Genomic DNA, 20,851 nt, shown 5'->3' with positions numbered 1-20,851 from the left:
AGAGCTCCCAGGCCCAAAGACGGACCAGCTTCTGTCAACCGAGCAGTTCGAAAGCATGTAAAAAATGCAAGTAGAAAAATAGGGACCCCCTTTGGTGGGAAGGGAACAGCGTTCTGTGCGCCTTTGGCATTGAGTCATGCCGGCCACATGACCACAGAGACATCTTCAGACAGCACTGTCTCTTGGGCTTTGAAACGGAGATGAGCAATGCCCCCTAGAGTCAGGAAAGATTAGCACGTATGTGCGAGGGGAACCTTTAACTTTATACATTACTCAAAGCAGCAAAGATACACAACAGTCCTTCTTATTCCTATTTTTACCACAACAATCACCCCATGAGTTGGGTTGGGCTGAGAGAGAAGGATTGGCACTAAGCTAAGCCACCCAGCCACCATTCGTAGCTAAGGTGGAACTAGAACTCACAGTCACCTGGTTTCTAGGCTCGCACCTTCGCCACTACACCAAACTGGCTATCCAATTCAGTTCCGGCCTCTTTCCTGAGAGATGAAGGCGCTGGACACAACTGAATTGCACACTATCAGAATTATTTCAAAGAAATGCGTACAAAATATTAGCCAGCTCCGGAAACCTAATGAGAAATACAGGTTTTTACGCTTGAGGCTGGCAGTTGAAGCTTGGCTCCTTTCTAGCTTCCCAATTATTTCTTTTAAATTAAAATAAGTCTTTCAGAAAAATGACAAAATTAAGCAGGGCATGGAGGTTAACAGACTCCAAATTATATATCAGCGGGTATGTAGTGCCTGCAAGGGTCCAATGAGAACGGAGGCCTTGTAAATTTAATTCCCATTTGTCTTATTTATCAGCTTTCTCAATTCTACTTCCATTTATATTTAGCGGGAGGCTTTTTTTTTTCACGCACCTGACAGTCCTCCTCCATCGGATACCTAAGCCTTATTCACACAATCTGCTTATCACACTTCACCAGCAAAGTAGAGAGGGGATTTATAAATATAATCCCCCCCCCAAAAAAGGCTTGTTGATAAATGTCAGTAGATCTATCCCATTTTTCAAGGCAAATGGTCTTTGCAAGGCAGTTTGCAAAATGAGACTGGTTATCTGGGCAAGGGTCGACAACCTTAAACACTCAAAGAGCCACAAAGATCCTAACCAGAAGCCCCCCCATTCAATTCTGGAGCTGACCGGAAGTCTGGTTACCCCACAATAGACTCTCCTCCTAGTGCGGCATCCTTTTTCCTCTCCCCATCCTAACTGAAAGCCCTATCCATTGTGGAGGCGACCGGCGACAGGGAGCAGAGGGATGAAAGAGCCACTAACAAGTCTAATAAATACAAATACAAATACACATGGGTTGTCCACCTCTGGGTTAAGGGAATGGATTATGAACAGAATTGTTTTGGTGCCGATATAAAATTACCGTATTGTTCAGAGTATGATGCACCTTTTTCTCTCTAAAAAGAGGCTGAAAATCTGGGTGCGTCTTATACACGGAATACAGCATTTTATGCCTCCTGAAACCCCACCCCACCCCTTCACCAAAATGGCCATGCATAGCCTTTAGGAGCCTTGCAAAGTGCCTCTGGGGGCTGGGGGAGGGCAGAAATGAGTGAAAAACAGGTTATTTTTTGCTCAATTATGCCCCCTCCCCATCCCCCAGGAGCACTCTATAAGCCTCCTAAAGGCTATCCAAGCCCTTTTGAAAAGAAAAAATGGGCCTGTTTTGGGGAGGTTTGCAGAGTGCAAAAACTTTTTTTAAAATTCCCCTCTTCAAAACCTTGGTGCGTCTAATACTCCGAAAAATATGGTATAACAAACAAACATTTAATTTAATGGAGCTTCAGGGAAAAACAAAAAGGCCAACAAAACTGTTGAGCTTTGCCCAAACTGGTCCCTTAGGTTTTGAAGCCATGATTTTCTTCTTCTGCCTGGACCTCATTTGCCTTCCATCTTTCCTTGGAGAGGATTAAGTGAAGGATGGCATATTTTCCCGGGTGTCGCGTCCCACGTCCGAAATATTCTAACTTTCGCTTTTTTATGCTTTTGATGATTTCCCTTGGCTGTCCCAGGCAGCTTATCAAATATACCTATCCCAGAATAAGGTTGCAGGATCCAATCTAGATCATTCACCAGGACCAGAAATTTAGTCTTACGAGCTTTCAGACTCGTGCTGGAGCCCATCCTCAGGAAATTCCTCTCAAGCAGAATGTGTGCTTTGGGCTACTCTGTGTGTAGTGTTTATGTGGTGCCTGGTTGTGTGGGGCTTTTTATTTGTTGATTGGGGTGTTGATGGCTGGTTATTAAGTCGTTAGCTGTTGTTTCCTTGTGTTCCTAAGTACATGATAAGCAGCTGGTAAATCAGCCCTCCTGTTGACTGACACAGGCCTGTTTCCCAGGCTACAATGATTTCCCTGGCTATTTTTGTCCCTGCTCGGCCAACAATCTTAGTAGCAAATACTATGCATAGAATAGCCCAAAGCACACATTCTGCTAGGGAGAAGTATAACTTAGAATTTAACTTAGAGTTGGAAGGGACCTTGTAGGTCATCTAGTCTGACCCCCTGCACAAGCAGGAGACCCTATACCATTTCTGACCAAGTGGCTGTCCAGTCTCTTCTTGAAAGCCTCCAGTGATGAAGCACCCATAACCTCTGAAGGCAAGTTGTTCCACTGATTGATTGCTCTCATTGTCAGAAAACTGCGACCTATCCGCTCACACAGGGAGGGACTCCTCCTGGTGCCGTCCGCTAGGCAGTGTCAGCGGGCGACACCTAGGAGTAGGTCCTTCTCTGTGATGGGCCCAACCCTCTGGAATGACCTCCCCCCCGACATTCGAACCACCACCGACCTCCGCTCCTTCCGTCAAAAGTTAAAGACTCACCTATTTCAATCAGCTGGCCTGGCACTCTCTTAGTTTTACCTCCCGGGGATTTATTTTAATTGGGTTTGGGTTTTTAATTGGGGATGTTTTTAAGGTTTTAGAATATATTTATTTCTTGTACAGCCTATCTCCTCCATCCAAATGTATTTAATTGTTTTATGATTGTATTTTTATCGGCATTGACTGTACACCGCCCCGAGTCCCTTTTTGGGAGAGGGGGCGGTCTAGAAATCCAAGAAATAAATAAATAAATAAAAATAATAAATAAATGCCTCCTTATTTCCAGGTTAAATCTCCCCTTGAACAGTTTCCATCCATTGCTCCTCGTTTTTCAGGTGCTTTGGAAAATAGGTTGCCCCCCACTTTGGCATCCTGTCTCCCCTGGTCCTTCTCTTCCCTAGACTAATGAAGTTCCCTGAGGATGGTCTCCAGCATAGGTCCAAAACCTCAGAAGACCTCTGGTCCCAGCGACTGACCCAGATTGAAGCCTATTTGTTCGGAGGTGAAATAAATATGCCTCGGAATAATTAACGTCTCTGGAGAAACGGAGGGCATAAGATAATCAGTTCCCGAGTCTAAAATTACCTAATTGCACCATGGCATGACTACGGTGTGTCGAGCATGTGATGCTGAAGCACCATCACTGCGATGGGATGAAAAAGGGGGGAAAGGGATAAATATAGGTGAGGACTGAGAATTGTACAACCCTGCTCGATTGGAGGGAATTGGAGGAGGTTCTGTTTGCCCAACCCAAATCTCTGGGTGGCCCATAAGCAGGGCAGCAAAAGACTCTCCGCTGTCTTGTGCTCAGACACCTTCCATCTCTGATTATGGATGGATTTTTCACAACGGATAGGCATTTGATGAGGAGCTTTTAAAGCCACTGTTCAAGCGAAACTGGGATCGTTTACAGCAACTGGTGAAACAACACAACATAAAAGAAAACTATATGAGAGAAAACGAACAAGTAATGAAAATGACGCGAAAGTAGCAACTACTCATTAAATAAAACCAAAGGGGTTTTCAGAGAGGAGGAAATGACCTTTTTAAAATAGCAGCAGGTTAAAGAGATATTTAAGGAAAAGGTTATCTATCATCTATCTATCATCTATCTATCTATCTATCTATCTATCTATCTATCTATCTATTTATCATCTATCCACTCTACCTTCTGTCTGTCTGTCTGTCTGTCTTTCTCTCTCCCTCACACTATCTATCATCATCTATCCATCTCCCCCTCTATCTATCTATCTATCATCTATCTATCTATCTATCTATCTATCTATCTATCTATCTATCATCTTCTATCTATTTATCTATCTATCTTCTGTCTTCATCTATCTATCTCCATCTATCTATCTATCTATCTATCTATCTATCTATCTATCTATCTATCATCTATCCATCCATCCATCCATTCATCCACCCACCCACCTGTTGGCCTTTTGTTTTTCCCTGAAGCTCCATTAAATTAAATGTTTGTTTGTTATACCATATTTTTTGGCGTATTAGGTTTTGAAGAGGGAAAATCAGGCCACCTGAGCAATCCACCTCTGAACTTCTCCAAAATACCTATTGACTGAGATTCTCAGTTATCCTGGTCATGGTTATCCCAAAGGTGCTTTTTCAAGAGGCAACTGGACTTTTTCTTTGAAGACATTTAGCTGCTCATTCCAAGAAGCTTCTTCAGCTCTGACTGGATGGTGGGGGAATGGAAGGATTTATACTCCTTGCAGACAGCTGGTCATTTGCAGCCTTTTAGAGAGTCATTGAGGACACTTGGAGGTTTGTTTGTGTCCTCAGTTGTCCCAAAGGTGCTTTTTCAAGAGGCAACTGGACTTTTTCTTTGAAGACGTTTCGCTCCTCATCCGAGAAGCTTCTTCAGCTCTGACTGGATGGTGGGGAATGGAAGGTTGTATACTCCTTGCAGACATCTGGTCAATGACCATCATTCACCATCCAGTCAGAGCTGACTGGGTGGCGGGGAATGGGAGCTAAAGTCAGAGCTGAAGAAGCTTCTTGGATGAGAAGCGAAAGGTCTTCAAAGAAAAACAAGGAAGTCCAGTTGCCTCTTGAAAAAGAAAAAGCACCTTTGGGTTCTCCAACGTAGTTCTCTTCTACTGCGGTGTTTGGTTCACAACCACAAGTGACACCTTCAGGCCTAAGGGATATTCTTCGCCTGCCTAGATTGCCTTGGGCTCCCACTGAGGAGCGAGCACACCTGATCCCTTGAATTTGGAGACAAGGTGCTTTTACCTGGGGAGGGAGGGAAAGGGCTAACCCCAGGTGCCACAGCTGCTGAGCTTCTCAGGGCCACCTCGAGTAAATTCCCTGAAGCAAGCCGAGCTAGCGTGGTGAGAAACCCCGTCGCCAGGGAGAAGGACGACAGCTGCACCTCTTCCCCAGTGCCTAGTGCCGGCTAATTGATGGAGCCACACTGACGTCAGCCTGGCTGAAACGGCTCCCCTGCTTTGCCCTGCCAGGAGATTAAGATCTCACCAAAACAAAGACCGAATGAGAGAGAGAGAGAGAGAGAGAGAGAGAGAGAGAGAGAGAGAGAGAGAGAGAGAGAGAGAGAGAGAGAGGAAAGGCAGGAGGGAAGGAGGGAGGAGGGGGAATGGAAAAAGTTAAAAAGAGAGAGGGGGGAGGGAGGGAGAGAAAGAGTGGACGGGAGGGAAGGATGGAGGAGGGGGAATGGAAAAAGTTAAAAAAGAGAGAGAAAGAAAGAGAGAGGGGGAGGGGGGGGGAGAGAGAGAGAGGAAGAGGGAAGGCAGGAAGGAAGGAGGAGGGGGAATGGAAAAAATAAAAAAGAGAGAGAAAGAGAAAGAGAGAGAGAAAGAGGGAAGGCAGGAGGGAGGGAGGATGGGGAATGGAAAAAATAAAGAGAGAGGGGGAGGGAGAGAGAGAGAGAAATAGAGGGAGAGGGAGAAAGAGGAAAGGCAGGAGGGAGGGAGGAGCGGGAATGAAAAAAAGTAGAGAGAGAAAGAGAGAGGGAGAAAGAGGAAAGGCAGGAGGGAGGGAGGAGGAGGAATGGAAAAAGTAAAAGAGAGAGAGAGAGAGAGGGAGAAAGAGGAAAGGCAGGAGGGAGGGAGGAGGGGGAATGAAAAAAGTAAAGAGAGAGAGAAAGAGAGAAAGAGAGGGAGGGAGAGAGAAAAAGAGGAAAGGCAGGAGGAGGGGGAATGTAAAAAGTAAAAGAGAGAGAGACAAAGAGAGAGGGAGAAAGAGGAAATGCAAGAGGGAGGGAGGAGGGGGAATGAAAAAAGTAAAGAGAGAAAGAGAGAGAGAGAGAAAGAGGGATGGCAGGAGGGAGGAGGGGGAATGGAAAAAGTAAAAGAGAGAGAGAGAGAAAGAGAGAGAGAAAGAGAGAGGGAGAAAGAGGAAATGCAGGAGGGAGGGAGGAGGGAGAATGAAAAAAGTAGAGAGAGAGAGAAAGAGAGAGAGAGAAAGAGGAATGGCAGGAGGGAGGAGGGGGAATGGAAAAAGTAAGAGAGAGAGAGAGGAGGGGAGATGCTGTTGATAGAACACCTGAGACAGAGAGCTCACACGCTCCCCAGCACACAACCCCGATGTAAATAAAAGATTTGGCAGGATGGAAAATCAAACTACCTTGGAGAGCTCCTCCGGCTGAACCGAGTTGTGCTTGAAAGTTTAATGACTGCCTGTTTGCTGTGCAGCTGGCTGGTTGGGGTGGAGTTGGCTTCTGTGAAAAGTAATGCTCCCTTCTATTCGCTGGGCCTCTTCTTCTGCATGGCAGGCTTTTTACCCAGGGTTCAAGAGACAGAATAACAGAGTTGGAAGGGACCTTGGAGGTCTTCTAGTCCAACCCCCCTGCTCTAGAGAGTTCTGGTTTTGTCAATTTGGTTTGTCGGGGTCTGGGAGCAGACGCAACATACGACCAATATAACAAACCCAGTTATAGCTCAGCCTGATGTTTAGCCAATCCAAATTCTGTGGTGTGTTCAGGAAGCTCTGGAACAGACTGCCCAGTCTCTTCTTAAAAACCTCCGGTGGTGAAGAACCAACAACTTCAGAAGTTGTGGGTTTTTCGTCACTGGAGGTTTTTAAAGAAGGGACTAGACAACAACTTGTCTGGAAAGGTATGGGGTCTCCTGCTTGAGAAGGGGCTGGACTAGAAGACCTCCAAGGTCTCTTCCAGCTCTATTCCGAATTTGAATGTGAAAATCCTGGGAGCCAAACGGTGGCACTTTTCGATGCCTCCTTGGCGAACATTATATCGGCACTCATCACCGCTGATCATTTCTTTCAGGCCTTCGCTCTCACCTCTTCTCTTGTGCTAGTGCTTTTTGAAGCTTTAATGTCTATGTTAAAATCTGAATTTCCAAGACTAGTGGGAGGGGGGCTTTTCCCCCCAGTTTAAGCTACCTTGCAGGCATTCAGCCACTGCCACTTTTACCCCAGGTGCAGGCCCCTGCTTTGAAATCACTTGGAATTTGGGGGTCATATTGAGGGCGTTCCCACATAATGGTCAGAATGAGACAGGACATTTTGTCATGGTGACTTCTGATAGGAGGAGAGGAGGGGGGAGGGGAAGGGGAGGGGGAAGGAGAAGGAGAGGAGAGGGGGAGAGGAGAGGAGAGGAGAGGGGAAGGGGAAGGAGAAGGAGAGAAGAAGAGAGGAGAGGAGGAGGAGGAGGAGAGGAGAGGAAAAGAATCAGAATAGAGCTGGAAGGGACCTTGGAGGTCTTCTAGTCCAACCCGCTGCTCAAGCAGGAGACCCTATTATTCCATTTCACATAGGTGGCTGTCCAATCTTTTCTTAAAAACCTCCGGTGATGAATGAATCCATATGAATGAGGATAGTTCCATGAGTCTTGAGAGAGCACCAAAACTCCAGTCATTCTCCTCCTCCTCCTCCTCCTCCTCCTCCTCCTCCTCCTCCTCCTCCTCCTCCTCCTCCTCCTCCTCCTCCTCCTCCTCCTCCTCCTCCTCCTCCTCCTCCTCCAACCCCACTCTCTCTAACACTGATGATGTTACCTAGTTAGATCATGAAATGTCTGCAAGAAAACCACCAGGCTCAGGGACCACCAAGGCCCCCACTGTCTTTTTTCTCCTCCTCCTCCTAAGTTCTTTCAAGCAAACGTTGCCTGGTGGTGCCTCTTTCTTGAGGAGCTCACTGACCCAGCAATTCTAGACAAATTCAATGTGCCTATTAATAAGCTTTAAAATCACAGGGCAAGAATCCCTATCCAGGATCTCTTAATAGGCAAAACGTTTCTAATTAGCAATAGTTATCCCAGGAGATGAAGAAGATAAGAAATAGCCCGATTAGCATGATTGGCCCAATACAATAGTGAGAGCCCAGGAAACTTGCCATTTGCTTAAAAAAAAAAAAAGTCCATTTGAAAGACATCCCCCAAGCGTAAGAGAAACTACTAACTCAGAAACTATTTTAAAATAAATCTATTCCAATCTTTATATCCCCTATTTCCTGGGCCCTGAATGGCCCAACAGCCAGCAATGTGCGGCAGCGGCCAAAGCAGAGAATACAATTCTGGATTGTATAAATAGAGGCACAGAATCAAACCCGTGTGAAGTATTAGTAAGGTAAAGGTAAAGCTTCCCTTTGTGCATACGTGCTGGTCGCTCCCGACTCTAGGGGACAGTGCTCATCTCCGTTTCAAAGCCGAAGAGCCAGCGCTGTCCGAAGATGTCTCTGTGGTCATGTGGCTGGCATGACTAAACACCGAAGGCGCACGGAACGCTGTTCCCTTCCCACCAAAGGTGGTTCCTATTTTTCTACTTGCATTTTTTACGTGCTTTTGAACTGCTAGGTTGGCAGAAGCTGGGACAAGTCACGGGAGCTCACTCCGTTACGCGGCGCTAGGGATTCGAACCGCCGAACTGCCAACCTTTCTGATCGACAAGCTCAGCGTCTTAGCCACTGAGCCACCTCTTGAAGTATTAGTGCCCCTTTGTAAAGCCTTAGTAAAACCACATCTGGAATACCGCAACTAATTTTGGTCACCATGTTACCAAAAAAGGTGTTGAGACTTTAGAAAAGAGCAACTCAGATGATCAAAGGCCTGGAAACTAAAACACATGACGAAGGGTTGCAGGAAGTGGGTACGGCTAATTGCCTAATGTTCTCATAATAACCATGGTTTAATGTCTAGTTTGATGAAAAGAAGGACTAGGGGAGACATGATAGCAGTCTTCCAATATCTCAGGGGCTGCCACAAAGAAGAGGGAGTCAAACTATTCTCCAAGGCACCTGAGGGCAGAACAAGAAGCAATGGGTGGAAACTAATCAAGGAGAGAAGCAACTTAGAACTAAGGCGGGGGTCAAAGCAGCAGAGGGCAGGACAAGAAACAATGGTTGGAAACTAATCAAGAAGAGAAGCAACCTGGAATGAAGGAGAAACTTCCTAACAGTGAGGACAATTAACCCATGGGACGGCTCAGCTTTGACTACATGGCCTGCCAAAGGTTTCTATGGTTCTCCGAAGGCCAAAACTTGAAGCCGTTGACATGTTAGAAGTAAGGTGTCCCTTGAGTAAGCTTCACGCCACTTCCCAACTGCAAATGAAGAGAGCAGTTTTGTTCTCATTTGCAAGGCAGATTGAGAAGGGAATAAACTTAGCTCTGGAAAAGATAGGTGTGACAAAACTGGCGTTGCCACTCAGCTTAAAAATTGCACGAACAATGCTTTGGGAGCATTTTACGTAAGGAGAATGGCATCGGAGAAATGCAAAGGGGTAAGAGGCCCTGCGCCCTGTGCCCTTCCCGGCCTCACTTGAAGGGAAGATAATCATTTTCTGTTCACTGGTTTTGATTTTCTGTGCCCTGTGCTTTTTTACACTGGCATTTCGGAGGCTGGGAAACCCTGAAAGCCTCCCCAAAAAACCATGATGAATAATTGCGGGGGTGGAGAAATAGAATTTTTGAAGCACATGGATGAGAGCGAAGAAAATGAGAACGAGGCACCGTCACTCAGTGGGGTTGTAAACAAAGCGCTACCTGCGAAAGGAGAGAGGGGTAACTATGGCAACATTACGACTTGTGGACTTCAACCCCCAGAATGCCTGAGCCAGCCATGCTGGCTCAGGCATTCTGGGAGTTGAAGTCCACGGGTCGTAAAGTTGTCACAGTTGCCTACGCCTAGGCTAAATGATGCAGCACAAGACGAATGCTCTCAGCCAACCACACGGCGTGGTAGAAAACTAAGAGTGTAAATATGAAATCAAAGAAGGAAATAAGCATATTCACGGAATATCAGTGGCAGGGATGGTGGGGGTTGGGTTTTTTGGGGGAGCTCAGAAATCCCTTTCACAGGATTCAGAGTCAGAGAATAAAGCTGAAAGGGACCTTGGAGGTCTTCTAGTCCAGCCCCCTGCTCAAGCAGATCCTATACCAGGGATGGCTAACCTTCTTGTTCTTGGGAAAGCCTCTGGAGCCTGAGGAGGGTGAAAACGGCCTCCCCCAGCTCTCTGGAGGGGCCAAAAATCAGCTGGCCGTGCCGGAGCTGATATAGGGCAACCGTTCGCATGCCCAGAGAGATGGCTTCGCGTGCCATCGCTAGCACGGACGTGCGAGGGGAACCTTTACCTTTAAGTCAGTAAGATTATGTTTTTTTTTTTCTTTACCAGTCCAGAAGCACTGGGGACTTATCCCAGGGAGGAAGAGGGGAGAAAACTCCACCCCCATGGCAGGAGCTTGGACTTCTATAACTCATTGCCTTCCGGACATGGGATAAGGGGTCAAAGGGAAGACTTTGAAAGGATTTCAATGGGCCTCCAGCATTTGTAAGCAGCAGCTGTCCAGAGGAGCTTTCCGTGGTCCTGGAAACCTCACATCTTGTTTCAGCTACACTTATCTTGGTAGAGAACTTGCCAGGGGCCTTTTAAATCAAGACATGGGTTTTGTTTTACTTTGGGAGGCACCGTTTTCTGTTGGCAAAGCTGGAGAAATCCATAGGCTTGTATTTTATCCGGGGGCTCTGGGAAGCTCTTGATGCAGCCGTAGAGGTTACATCAAAAGCATGTTGAAACCGAAAAGTTTCGTTATTAGGTTTACGTTTAGAGGGTAATCATAATGTATAATTTTAATTCAGCTTTCATGTAAAGAAAGTAAGATGATTTTTTTTTTCCTGGCCCACCTGAGGCTTCCTTCCACAACTTTCAAAAGTCAAGTGTGAAAACACTGTGGACCTTTGTTTCAGGGTACTAGTGAATGCTCAGGAATGTAAGATTGTATTGCATTGTCTATTAAAAAGAAATCACAGAGAGAATTAGAGTCCTACACGTGGATAATTCTATAACATGCATAGGGACACACCTATTGTCCTTATATGGCAGGGGTGTCCAAACTTGAGAACTTTAAGACTTGTGGACTTCAACTCCCAAAATTCCCCAGCCAGCATAGCTGGCTGGGGAATTCTGAAAGTTGAAGTCCACAAGTCTTAAAGTTCCCAAGTTTGGACACCCCTGTTATATGGTATGTAGCACAACTGAAGGACTCTTCTAAGTACAGCAAACTTCCAACTACAATTTCTGAGCTTCTGGATAATAAATAGATGGCAAATAAGATAGAATAATCTATTGTAATACAGGTATCCCTCTACTTCCTTTAGCGACTGCTCAAGGCTACAACGTTACTGAAAAAAGTGACTTAGGTCCGTTTTTCACACTTGTGACCGTTGCAAGCATCCCCGTGGTCATGTGATCCAAATTCAGAAGCTTGGCAAGCGGTTCATCTTTATGACGGCTGTAGTGTCCCAGGGTCATGCGATCGCCTTTTGCGACCTCCTTACATGCAAAGTCCACGGGGGGAGGGGGGAGATTCACTTAACGACTGTGTTCCTAACTGAACAATGGCAGCGACCGACGTAAGAACTGTGGCAAGAAAGGTCATATAATGGGGAGGGGGAAATTCACTTGACAAATGTTTTGCTTAGGAACAGATATGTGAGGTTCAGTTGTGGTCGTAAGTCGAGGACTGTCTGTATAGCAGTCATTCAATCTGCCGTAATGGATACGGTAGCCCTGCTACGACCGACTCAACTGAAAATGATGTCTCTACTGTTAGCATGTTTATCTGATTCTCCCTTTTAACTGGCTGAGTAATTAGAATACTCCAAAAAAAAAAAAAGGCCTCAATCCACACTTATTTTTCCAGAAAGCCCATTAGAGGTATTAAAACTTTCCCTGGACTAATGCATATTCATAAGGGATATTTATTGCCACTTCAACTTCAATATCTCAGGGGCTGCCACAAAGAAGAGGGAGTCAAACTATTCTCCAAAGCACCTGAAGAAGCAATGGGTGGAAACTCATCAAGGAGAGAAGCAACCTAGAACTAAGGAGAAATTTCCTGACAGTGAGAACAATTAATCAGCGGAACGACTTGCCTCCAGAAGTTGTAAATGCTCCAACACTGGAAGTTTTTAATGAGAGATTGGATATCCATTTGTCTGAAGTGGTATAGGGTTTCCTGCCTAAGCAGGGGGTTGGACTAGAAGACCTCCAAGGTCCCTTCCAACTCTGTTATTCTATTCTAACAGGCACTTGGATCTCATTTCATTTCTGAAGACAAAATAGAATTGGGGCCAGGACGCAATGAAATAAAACAGAAAGGCAGAACGAAGGGGGGGAAATGTTGATGTAGCACCGAAAAAGAAGAAGAAATGCACCACCAAAACGAGAAGAGAGATTTTTACTTTGCACTTGTTTGTGCCGGATGAGCTCAGCACCGTTGAAATGGAAAGAAAGAGGACAGATGCAAATGGGTCCAGGAAGAAAATAAAAACGTACAAACTTTTGACACACCTTGGAAAAACAGAGAAGCCCAATATTGTTTATGCTGACTGCCAGAATCTTTCCGGTCTTAAAACAAAATTACCTTTATGCTGATAATTTATCAGCATAAACCTTCATTATCCAAAATCTGATCCTTGTAGCTGAAGATACCAGGGATCAAACCAGATTCCTCCTGCGCATAAAACAGCTCCCTTCGCTAAATTATACTCCCTTAATTGTGATTAAATGTATTTGATATCTACCCAAAGACACTTCTTAATTGTCCTTTTTTCCAGATTGTTTTGAATAGAATAGAATAGAATAGAATAGAATATAGAAAATGAATAGAATAGAATATAGAAAATGAATAGAATAGAATATAGAAAATGAATATAATATAATATAATAGAATAGAATAGAATAGAATAGAATAGAATAGAATAGAATAGAAATTTCTTTAGAATGGCATTTCTCAAACTTGGCAACTTTACGCTATGTGGACTTCAACTCCCAGAATTCCCCAGCAAAGATGCTGGATGTGGAATTCTGGGAGTTAAAGTCCACATGCCTTAAACTTGCTAAAGTTGAGAAACAACTGATTTAGGCCCTTCCAAAATCACACTTTCTGAGAAACTACTAGCTTGATGGCAACATTTCTTTCTCCTGCCATTCTATTACATCACATATTTTTTTTAATGATTTTCCCACTGTATAAAATTAATTGGGGAACAATTTGCCCAAAGCATTGCTGGCTGAGGAATTCTGGGAGTTGAAGTCCACATGGCTTAAAATTGCCACGTTTGAGAGACCCCGTCCTAAAGGATATCCATAGGGAAATAATTTTCAACACTCCACCTCGGACTAACATCTGCTGCATGCATTACAAATGGACAAGTGTATGTCAGAAATAGCTTTAAAGGAGAGAGTGGAGAAGTACCATGTATCAATCCAAGGAAGAACGTTGAAACCAATACATCAGTTAATGGGAGATGCCAGATATCAGTTTGTAATGCTTTGTCAAACATACACAACATGACAGGCAGTTGGGATTTGATGCCCAGCATAAAAAAACTCTAAAGCAGTTGGATATATATATATATATATTTTCTGGTATAAATGGCACCAAGCAACAGATTATCAATCACTACTTTCTCGAAAAGAAGGCACTGGATTAAAAAAAAAAAACTTTGCTTCAAGTCAGCTATAGTAGTACGCAAAGCTTTTATTCAGGTGTTTGATTCAATAACATCCCGATCCAATTTGCCAATCCACTTTCCAAACGAAGGATCCTTTCTGCAATGAAAGTGGCAAACTGAATTGAGCTGACTTTCCAAATTTGATACCCTTTGGATAAAATCGGTGATTTGCTCCAGACTGGAGCCAATCCATCTAAAATGGAATCAGATCTCATTGGAGCTGGCCAAGAGAGCTTCTGAGAATGCTGGGAACTTTACCAATGTTTTTAAATTCTATGGCCTGTAAGTGTGATAATATGCCGATATTATTTTATTCTGCACCTGTTCTGACCGAGGCTTCCCAAGAGCATGAAACAAACTCCTTGTCCTGGCAAAAAAAAACCCTTTTTATTAATTTGCTGGGAATTCTGCTTATTTACCTCCAGCAAAGTCTTTCTAGGGAGGATTTACTGTCACAGACCTTATCTGGCTTGGAGAGCTACCAGGAGCAAAACTTGGCAAGGAGTCTTGGAGAATCACAAACCAATTAAGAACTGATTGTCTCCTGCAACTCCACTCCCCTTTCTCCCCTCTTTTATTTCCTCTGGGAGGGGCCATTCATCGTCCACCTGTGGCCTTACTCCCAAGCCGACCCCTGTTCTTTAGCTGTTCCCTTCCTCTGGCAACTCTGCTCATTCGTACACTGGGAACAGGCTCCAGCTGTTCTTCTGCCTCACTGATGTCTGACTCCGAAGGCAGCTGATAACTGGCATACGGCCCTGGCCCCCTCTCTGCCTCCGACACAGAGCCCTCATCAGAGCCTTCTCCAGACTCCAGGACTGGCCCATCTTCCTCCCCAACCTCCTCACTGTCCAAATCAGCTGCCAGCTCCACTGGCCACTGTTCTGGAAGCCAGCTTGGCCACCACACTTACAGATATTTAATTTGGGGAGGAAAGGATGGTTTTGTGTTTGCACAGACAGCTTTGCCAAGGTTCCAACGAGAGGTAACCCTCAACGTATGACCACAATGGGGCCCAACATTTCCACTGCTAAGGGAGAAATGTCTCAAGCTAGCTTTGCCCCACTTTACGACATTTCTTGCCACCGTCGTTAAGCGGATCACTGCAGGTGTTAAGTTAGGAACACGCCCGCTAAGTGAACCGGGCTTCCCCATTGACTTTGCTTGTTCGGGAGGTCGCAAAAGGGGGTCGTGTGACACTCCCGGGACACTGCAACCGTCATAAATACGAGTCAGTTGCCAAGCATCAGAATTTTGAGCACGTGACCACGGGGGAGGCTGCAATGGTCGTAAGTGTGAAAAATGGCCACAAGTCACTTTTTTCAGTGCTGTTGTAACTTTGCATGGTTCCTAAATGAACAGCTGTCAGTTGGCAATGACTTGTCTTTTACCCTTTGTTTCCCACAACGGCCAAACTATTCCGTTGCTCCTGCGTCCAATCCTTTAAAGTAAACTACTCCCAAAACTAAAGTTCTACCATGTTAACAAGTCCTCTTGCCACTTTATAATTAATTACAGAAACAGACAGTTGGGAGGGAGAATGGAGAATGGAATGGAATAGGAATATAGAATAGAATAGAATAGAATAGAATAGAATAGAATAGAATAGAATAGAATAGAATAAGCATATAGAGTAGAGTAGAGTGGAGTGGAGTAGAGTACAGTAGACTAGCGCCGCGTAACGGAGTGAGCTCCCGTGACTTGTCCCAGTTTCTGCCAACCTAGCAGTTCAAAAGCACGTTAAAAAAAATGCAAGTTGAAAAATAGGGTCCACCTTTGGTGGGAAGTGCTCCGTGCGCCTTTGGCGTTGAGTCATGCCAGCCACATGACCACGGAGACGTCTTCGGAGAGCACTGTCTCTTCAGCTTTGAAACGGAGATGAGCACCGCCCCCTAGAGCCAGGAACGACTAGCACAAATGTGCAAGGGGAACCTTTAACTTTAGGAATTGAATAAATGAACAAGAAGCCGTCGGCTGCAACGGTAATAAATCATGCCCACTGAAACAATTTGAAAAACAAATCTACAGCTGTTGTTTCCTCAGCTGCCAGGCAACGGTACCCAACTCCAGGACCTGGGGTGAGGGGGGGGAGGAGGTGAGATTACCCCCTCCTCGAAATACAGGCACTTCCAACAGGGAGGAGGGGGAAGATGACACTGGAAGCAGCTTAGGAAAGAGGGGGGGGGGCGGGAATCCAGGTAGGAGAAAAGGCACGGAGATCTGGTTGTACGGTGCTCAAGAGTTACACAGCCTGGTTGCAAATCCTGGGGAAGGGTCAAAGGATGAGGGTGTGTCTGTGTGTGTGTGTGTGTGTGTGTGTGTGTGTGTGTGTGTGTGGACAGCCAACCCTCCTGACCTGGAGGGAAATTAATTGTGATGCCCTGAGTATCAACAGACAGTGCCATGGGGCTCCCAGCTTGCAAATGGAGGCCCCTTGGCAGTCCCTCTCCAGAGACGCCGTCTGGGCTCTCCCCACTGAACCGTTTTTCCATGAAGACAAGCAGGAAGGTTGGGTAGGGTGTGTAAAAGCCACAACTCGCTTTCTTTCACCTGTCAGCCTCAGCTTTTTGAGTTTTGAAATTCCCCAAAACCAGCCAGGTCAAAAATACAGGTCGTTTTCAACTTTACAACATTTCACTTAGTGTCCGTTCAAAGCTAAGGCGACACTGGGGGGGGGGAAAGTGACTCACGGTCCATTTTTCAACACTTAGGCACGCCCCATTTCCATTCGGATGCTTGACGGCCGACTCACAGTTATGATGGTCGGCGTGTCACCAGGGGTCACGGGGTCACCTTTTGCCATCTTCTGACCAGCCAAGTCTATGGGGGAACTGGCTTCGCTTAACAACGGCAGTGATTCACTTAACAAAGGTTAAGTGAAGGCCGTCCAATGGAGCATAACTCGCTTCGCACATTTCTCGCTTAGAAACATACATTTGGGGCTCAAATTGGGGTCGTAAGCTGAGGACTACCTGTAGAGGTTCCCCATAAAACTGGGCACCTGCCATTGCGTGGACCCTCAGAGACCAAGCCAAGCCCTGTAAATACCTCCTGCCACATAGATCTGGTCCCTTCTCCTGTGGCAAAGCCCCCTCCCCACTTTCTGCTCCCCACATTGTTACTGTCGGCAACCCCCCCCATCCAATTAACCACTCAATGAGACTTTTCTGTTTCCCCCTCCCTCCCTCCCCCTCCCAACCCACCCCCACTCCATAGTTACCAGTTTATTTTTAACTCCCCCCCTGCAAAAAAAGGGGGCCTTTAGTTATTACCATTTGGAGAGGGGGATAAAGAGATAGGAGAGCTTTTCTGCATTTGGCCTCCTGGGCTTGGAATGGGAAACGGGGGGGGGGAAGCGGGGGGGGGGGAGAGACCTGATAGAGGAGGAGCGACTATTCTGCCCATGTCCGGTGGAGGAGAGAAAACCGGGGAGGGGAATCATGCTTATTCCAGAGGTCCAGGAAGAGGGAATCTAGTCTCTCTCTCTGTCTCCCTCCCCCCTCCCCATCTCCGCCGCAAGCCCGCATCAAAAGGAAAAGCGAGCGCCTGGTTGGGGCACCTGCAAGATGCACGGCGCTCTCCGCCGCCTTTCGCTCATCCACACGCATCCATGGCTGGGACCCCGCTCGGCCGTCGAGGATGGGGGGAGGGGGGTGGAGGGGTGGAAAGGAGGGGGCTGAAGGCGCACCTTTCCCTCTATACCGACCCCCTTCTCCCACCGTCCCACCCACCCACCCACCCACCCCCTACCTCCAAGGTGCGGATCTCCTTCTGCGTGAGGTCGTTGGACGTGGCGCATTTGGTGCGCAGACCCTCCAGGTTGGAGATGCTGATGTCAATCATATTCTGGACCAGTTCGCACTGCTGCAGCGCTTTCTGCAGGCTGAGAGGCGGCGGCGGTGGCGGCGGCATAGCGGCCTCGTCCATCGCTCGCGCCTCCTCCTCCTCCTCTTCTTCCTCCTCTTCCTCCTCCTCCTCTTCCTCGCGGATCAGGGGGACGAAGCCGCCGCCGCCGCCGCCGCCGCCGCCGCTGCCGCCAGCGGCCCGCTCCCCCCAGGAGGCGGCGGCCCCGCGGCCGCCCCCTCCTCGCCGCCCCCACCGCGCCAGCCCTCCACCTGGGTGGCCGGCCCGCCCCTCCGGACGCTGCCCCGCGATCCTCGCGCTCCCCCGCCTGCTCCGGCTCAGGGCAGCGGCAGCAGCCCCACCGCTCGGGGAAGAAGGCGAGGGGGTTGGGGTTGGGGGGGCGCTGCAGCCGCCGGGGAGCCCCGGGGCTGCGGCTGGCCTGGCCGGAGTGTGAGTGGCAGGCGGGCTACGGGGATAGAGTGGGGGGTCTGCGCGCTCTCCCCCCTCCTCCGCTCTCCCTTTCCCGTCGGCTAGCCCGCAGCAGCAGCAGCAGCGTCCGCCCGGCTCCCGCGCGCCGCCTGCCGCCTTGTCAATCACGGGGCCGCGCAGAGGCGACGCGGGGAGGGCTCATCCGCGTCCCCGCCAGGCAAGGAGGGCTGCCTGCCGCCGCTTCTAGCCAATTGCCTTGCCGCCGGGCGTCCTCTTTCCCCGCCGTCTTCAAGGAAAGGGATCCTGCAAGCATGTGCAGAGTATCCTCCATGCCCCGCCGCAGCTTGGAGTTGGGGAAACTGGAAGTGGAGGGCAGGGGGTCTCTTTTTTTATGGAGCAAGGAAGGACAGGGCTGAAGGACAGACCTGGCCGATGGGTTTCATTTAAAGGGCTGGGGGAGTTCATCACCCCCTCACTCTTGTTATAAAACTACACCTCCCATCATCCTTCCCCTTTTGATATGCTGGTTGGGGTTGCTGGGAGTTGTGGTTCAGGGCCTCCAGAAGACCAGGGGTCTCATATATCTGAACAGGAGGGGCGAAGGGGTGACGGCTATGAAGTTACAGCAGCACTGAGAGAAACAACAACCCCAGACTTGTGACGGGTCCTTGCCCTTACAAAGGCCACAGCACCTCAGGGTCAAGCAATCAGAATTCAGGCCCTTAACAACCAGCATTGTACACAGGGCAGTTGTTGGGATTGTGCGATGGCCATTTGTGACCTTCTCGGTTGGTTTCTGACCCACAAAATCCATGAGGTGAATTCACTTAACAGCAGCATCATTTGCTGATCAAAGCATGCAACAATTCATTTAGCAACGGGATGTAAAATGTGACTCACTTGTTGATCAGTGGACATTCTGAAACCCAATTGTGGCCGTAAGTCAAGGATTGCCTGGTATAGAGACATACACAGCAGCAAACTGAATACATTTTAAGAGAGAATTATTTCCAGAAATCAAAGCTATGTTTGCATTCCCAGTTGCAATGGATGGCTGTGAAAGTTGGACCATAAGGAAGGCTGAGCACCAAAGAACGGAGGCCTTTGAACTCTGGTGCTGGAGAAGACTCCTGCATTGAGTCCCTTGGACTGCAAGGCCATCCAACCGGTCAGTCCTAGAGGAAATCAACCCTGACTGCTCTTTAGAAGGCCAGATCCTGAAGAGGAAACTGAAAGACTTTGGCCACCTAATGAGAAGGAAGGACTCCCTGGAGAAGAGGCTAATACTGGGAAAGATTGAGGGCAAACGAAGAAGGGGACAGCAGAGAAGGAGGTGGCTGGAGGGAGTCACCGAAGTAGCCGGTGTGAGCCTAAATGGACTCCAGAGGATGGTAGAGGACAGGAAGGTCTGGAGGAATGTTGTCTATGGGGACGCGATGGATGGGACACAAATTTGCAACTAGCAACAACAACATTTCCAGAAGATGCTGGCAGTTGAACTAGAGGTCTATGGGGATTCTCGATCATCCAGGGCATGGTTTTCCCAAAGGTGCTTTTTCCAAAGGGCAACTGGTTTTTTTTCCCCTTGAAAACGTTTTGCTTCTGGGATGAGGAGAAGCTTCTTGGATGAAAAGCAAAACATTTCCAAAGGGGGGTGGGTGGGAGTCAAGGAAGTCCAGTTGTTTTCTAGAAAAAAAAATAAAGCACCTTTGGAATGGAATCAGACTCACAAAGCACACATCCAGCCAATAAATAAAATTTTTCTTTGTTCTCTCTCTAGATATACGAAAGGGAGACATAGAAGGGTCTGCTGAGCAGGTAGAAAATGGATGCGTATCTTACTCTGATCACTAATAACCTGTAAGAAGAGTGAACCTTGGACTCTGTGGATGCAAAGCAGGTGTTCAGCCACTCAGCCACACCTCTTGTGGTGGCATAAATTACAGGGGAATGGTTTCACTGGGGGCCCAGGTTCAGACTCGAACAGGTAGAGGCATAACTGGAACTGGGCAAAGTTTTACCTACCCCAAGCTGGGTCCTTTCTAAAAAATGCAATTCTCCTAATTCCAGAGTTTCAACAAATCAGAGTGAGGATAAAACCTGTTCTTACCACAAAATAAGGATATAGGTCACCGAACCGCCGACCTTCCTGATCAGCAAGCTCACGGACTGGAAAAGTTTCATACATTCTTCCAAGCCCTGTTATAATCATAGTTTGCTGCATAAACCACAATGGGCTGGACTTGAATGCCATATCAGTGCTACGTTTTGTGTGATGTCTAAACCCGATCTGTATAATCACATCTGTGCAAATTGCTCCTAAGAAGAGCAAAGGTGGCCCTTCTTTATTTAGGAAATGTATTTATTTTGAAATCTTTGTAAGCCCACACCCTCCAAAGCTGACATTAAGCTCTGAAGACATTCATGCCATTCTCAAGGGGATAGCTACGTATTACTGGAGGGACCCATGCTTTTCATCCTACCTACTCTTTAGGCAGATCTAGACAGCAGACTAAAAAGCAGAGACATCACCTGTCAACAAAAGTGCATCTAGTCAAGGCTATGGTTTTCCCAGTTGCAATGGATGGCTGAGAAAGTTGGACATAAGAAAGGCTGAGCGCCAAAGAATGGAGGCCTTTGAACTCTGGTGCTGGAGAAGACTCCTGCGAGTCCCTTGGACTGCAGGCCATCCAACCGGTCAGTCCTAGAGGAGATCAAACTCCTCCTCCTCCTCCTCCTTCTAATTCTTCTTCTAATTCTTCTTTTCCTCCT

At 47.2% G+C, this 20,851-nt stretch overlaps 1 protein-coding gene across 1 annotated transcript in view; it reads right to left on the bottom strand.

Moving 5' to 3' along the window:
- Positions 1-17,671, bottom strand: part of KSR2 (kinase suppressor of ras 2) — a gene marked incomplete at its 3' end in the record, with an annotated part of 130,036 nt that extends 112,365 nt beyond the window's left edge. The window contains exon 1 of the mRNA XM_081966893.1: positions 17,558-17,671. Within this exon, the coding sequence (XP_081823019.1) occupies positions 17,558-17,650 (93 nt within the window). The 5' untranslated portion in view covers positions 17,651-17,671. The remainder of the gene's footprint in view (positions 1-17,557) is intronic.
- Positions 17,672-20,851: the final 3,180 nt, after the last annotated feature.

This window comes from Natrix helvetica (assembly GCF_964273705.1).
Source record: "Natrix helvetica genome assembly, chromosome: 14".
Classification (NCBI taxonomy): domain Eukaryota; kingdom Metazoa; phylum Chordata; class Lepidosauria; order Squamata; family Natricidae; genus Natrix; species Natrix helvetica.
This window is presented reverse-complemented; position numbering and strand designations above follow the sequence as displayed.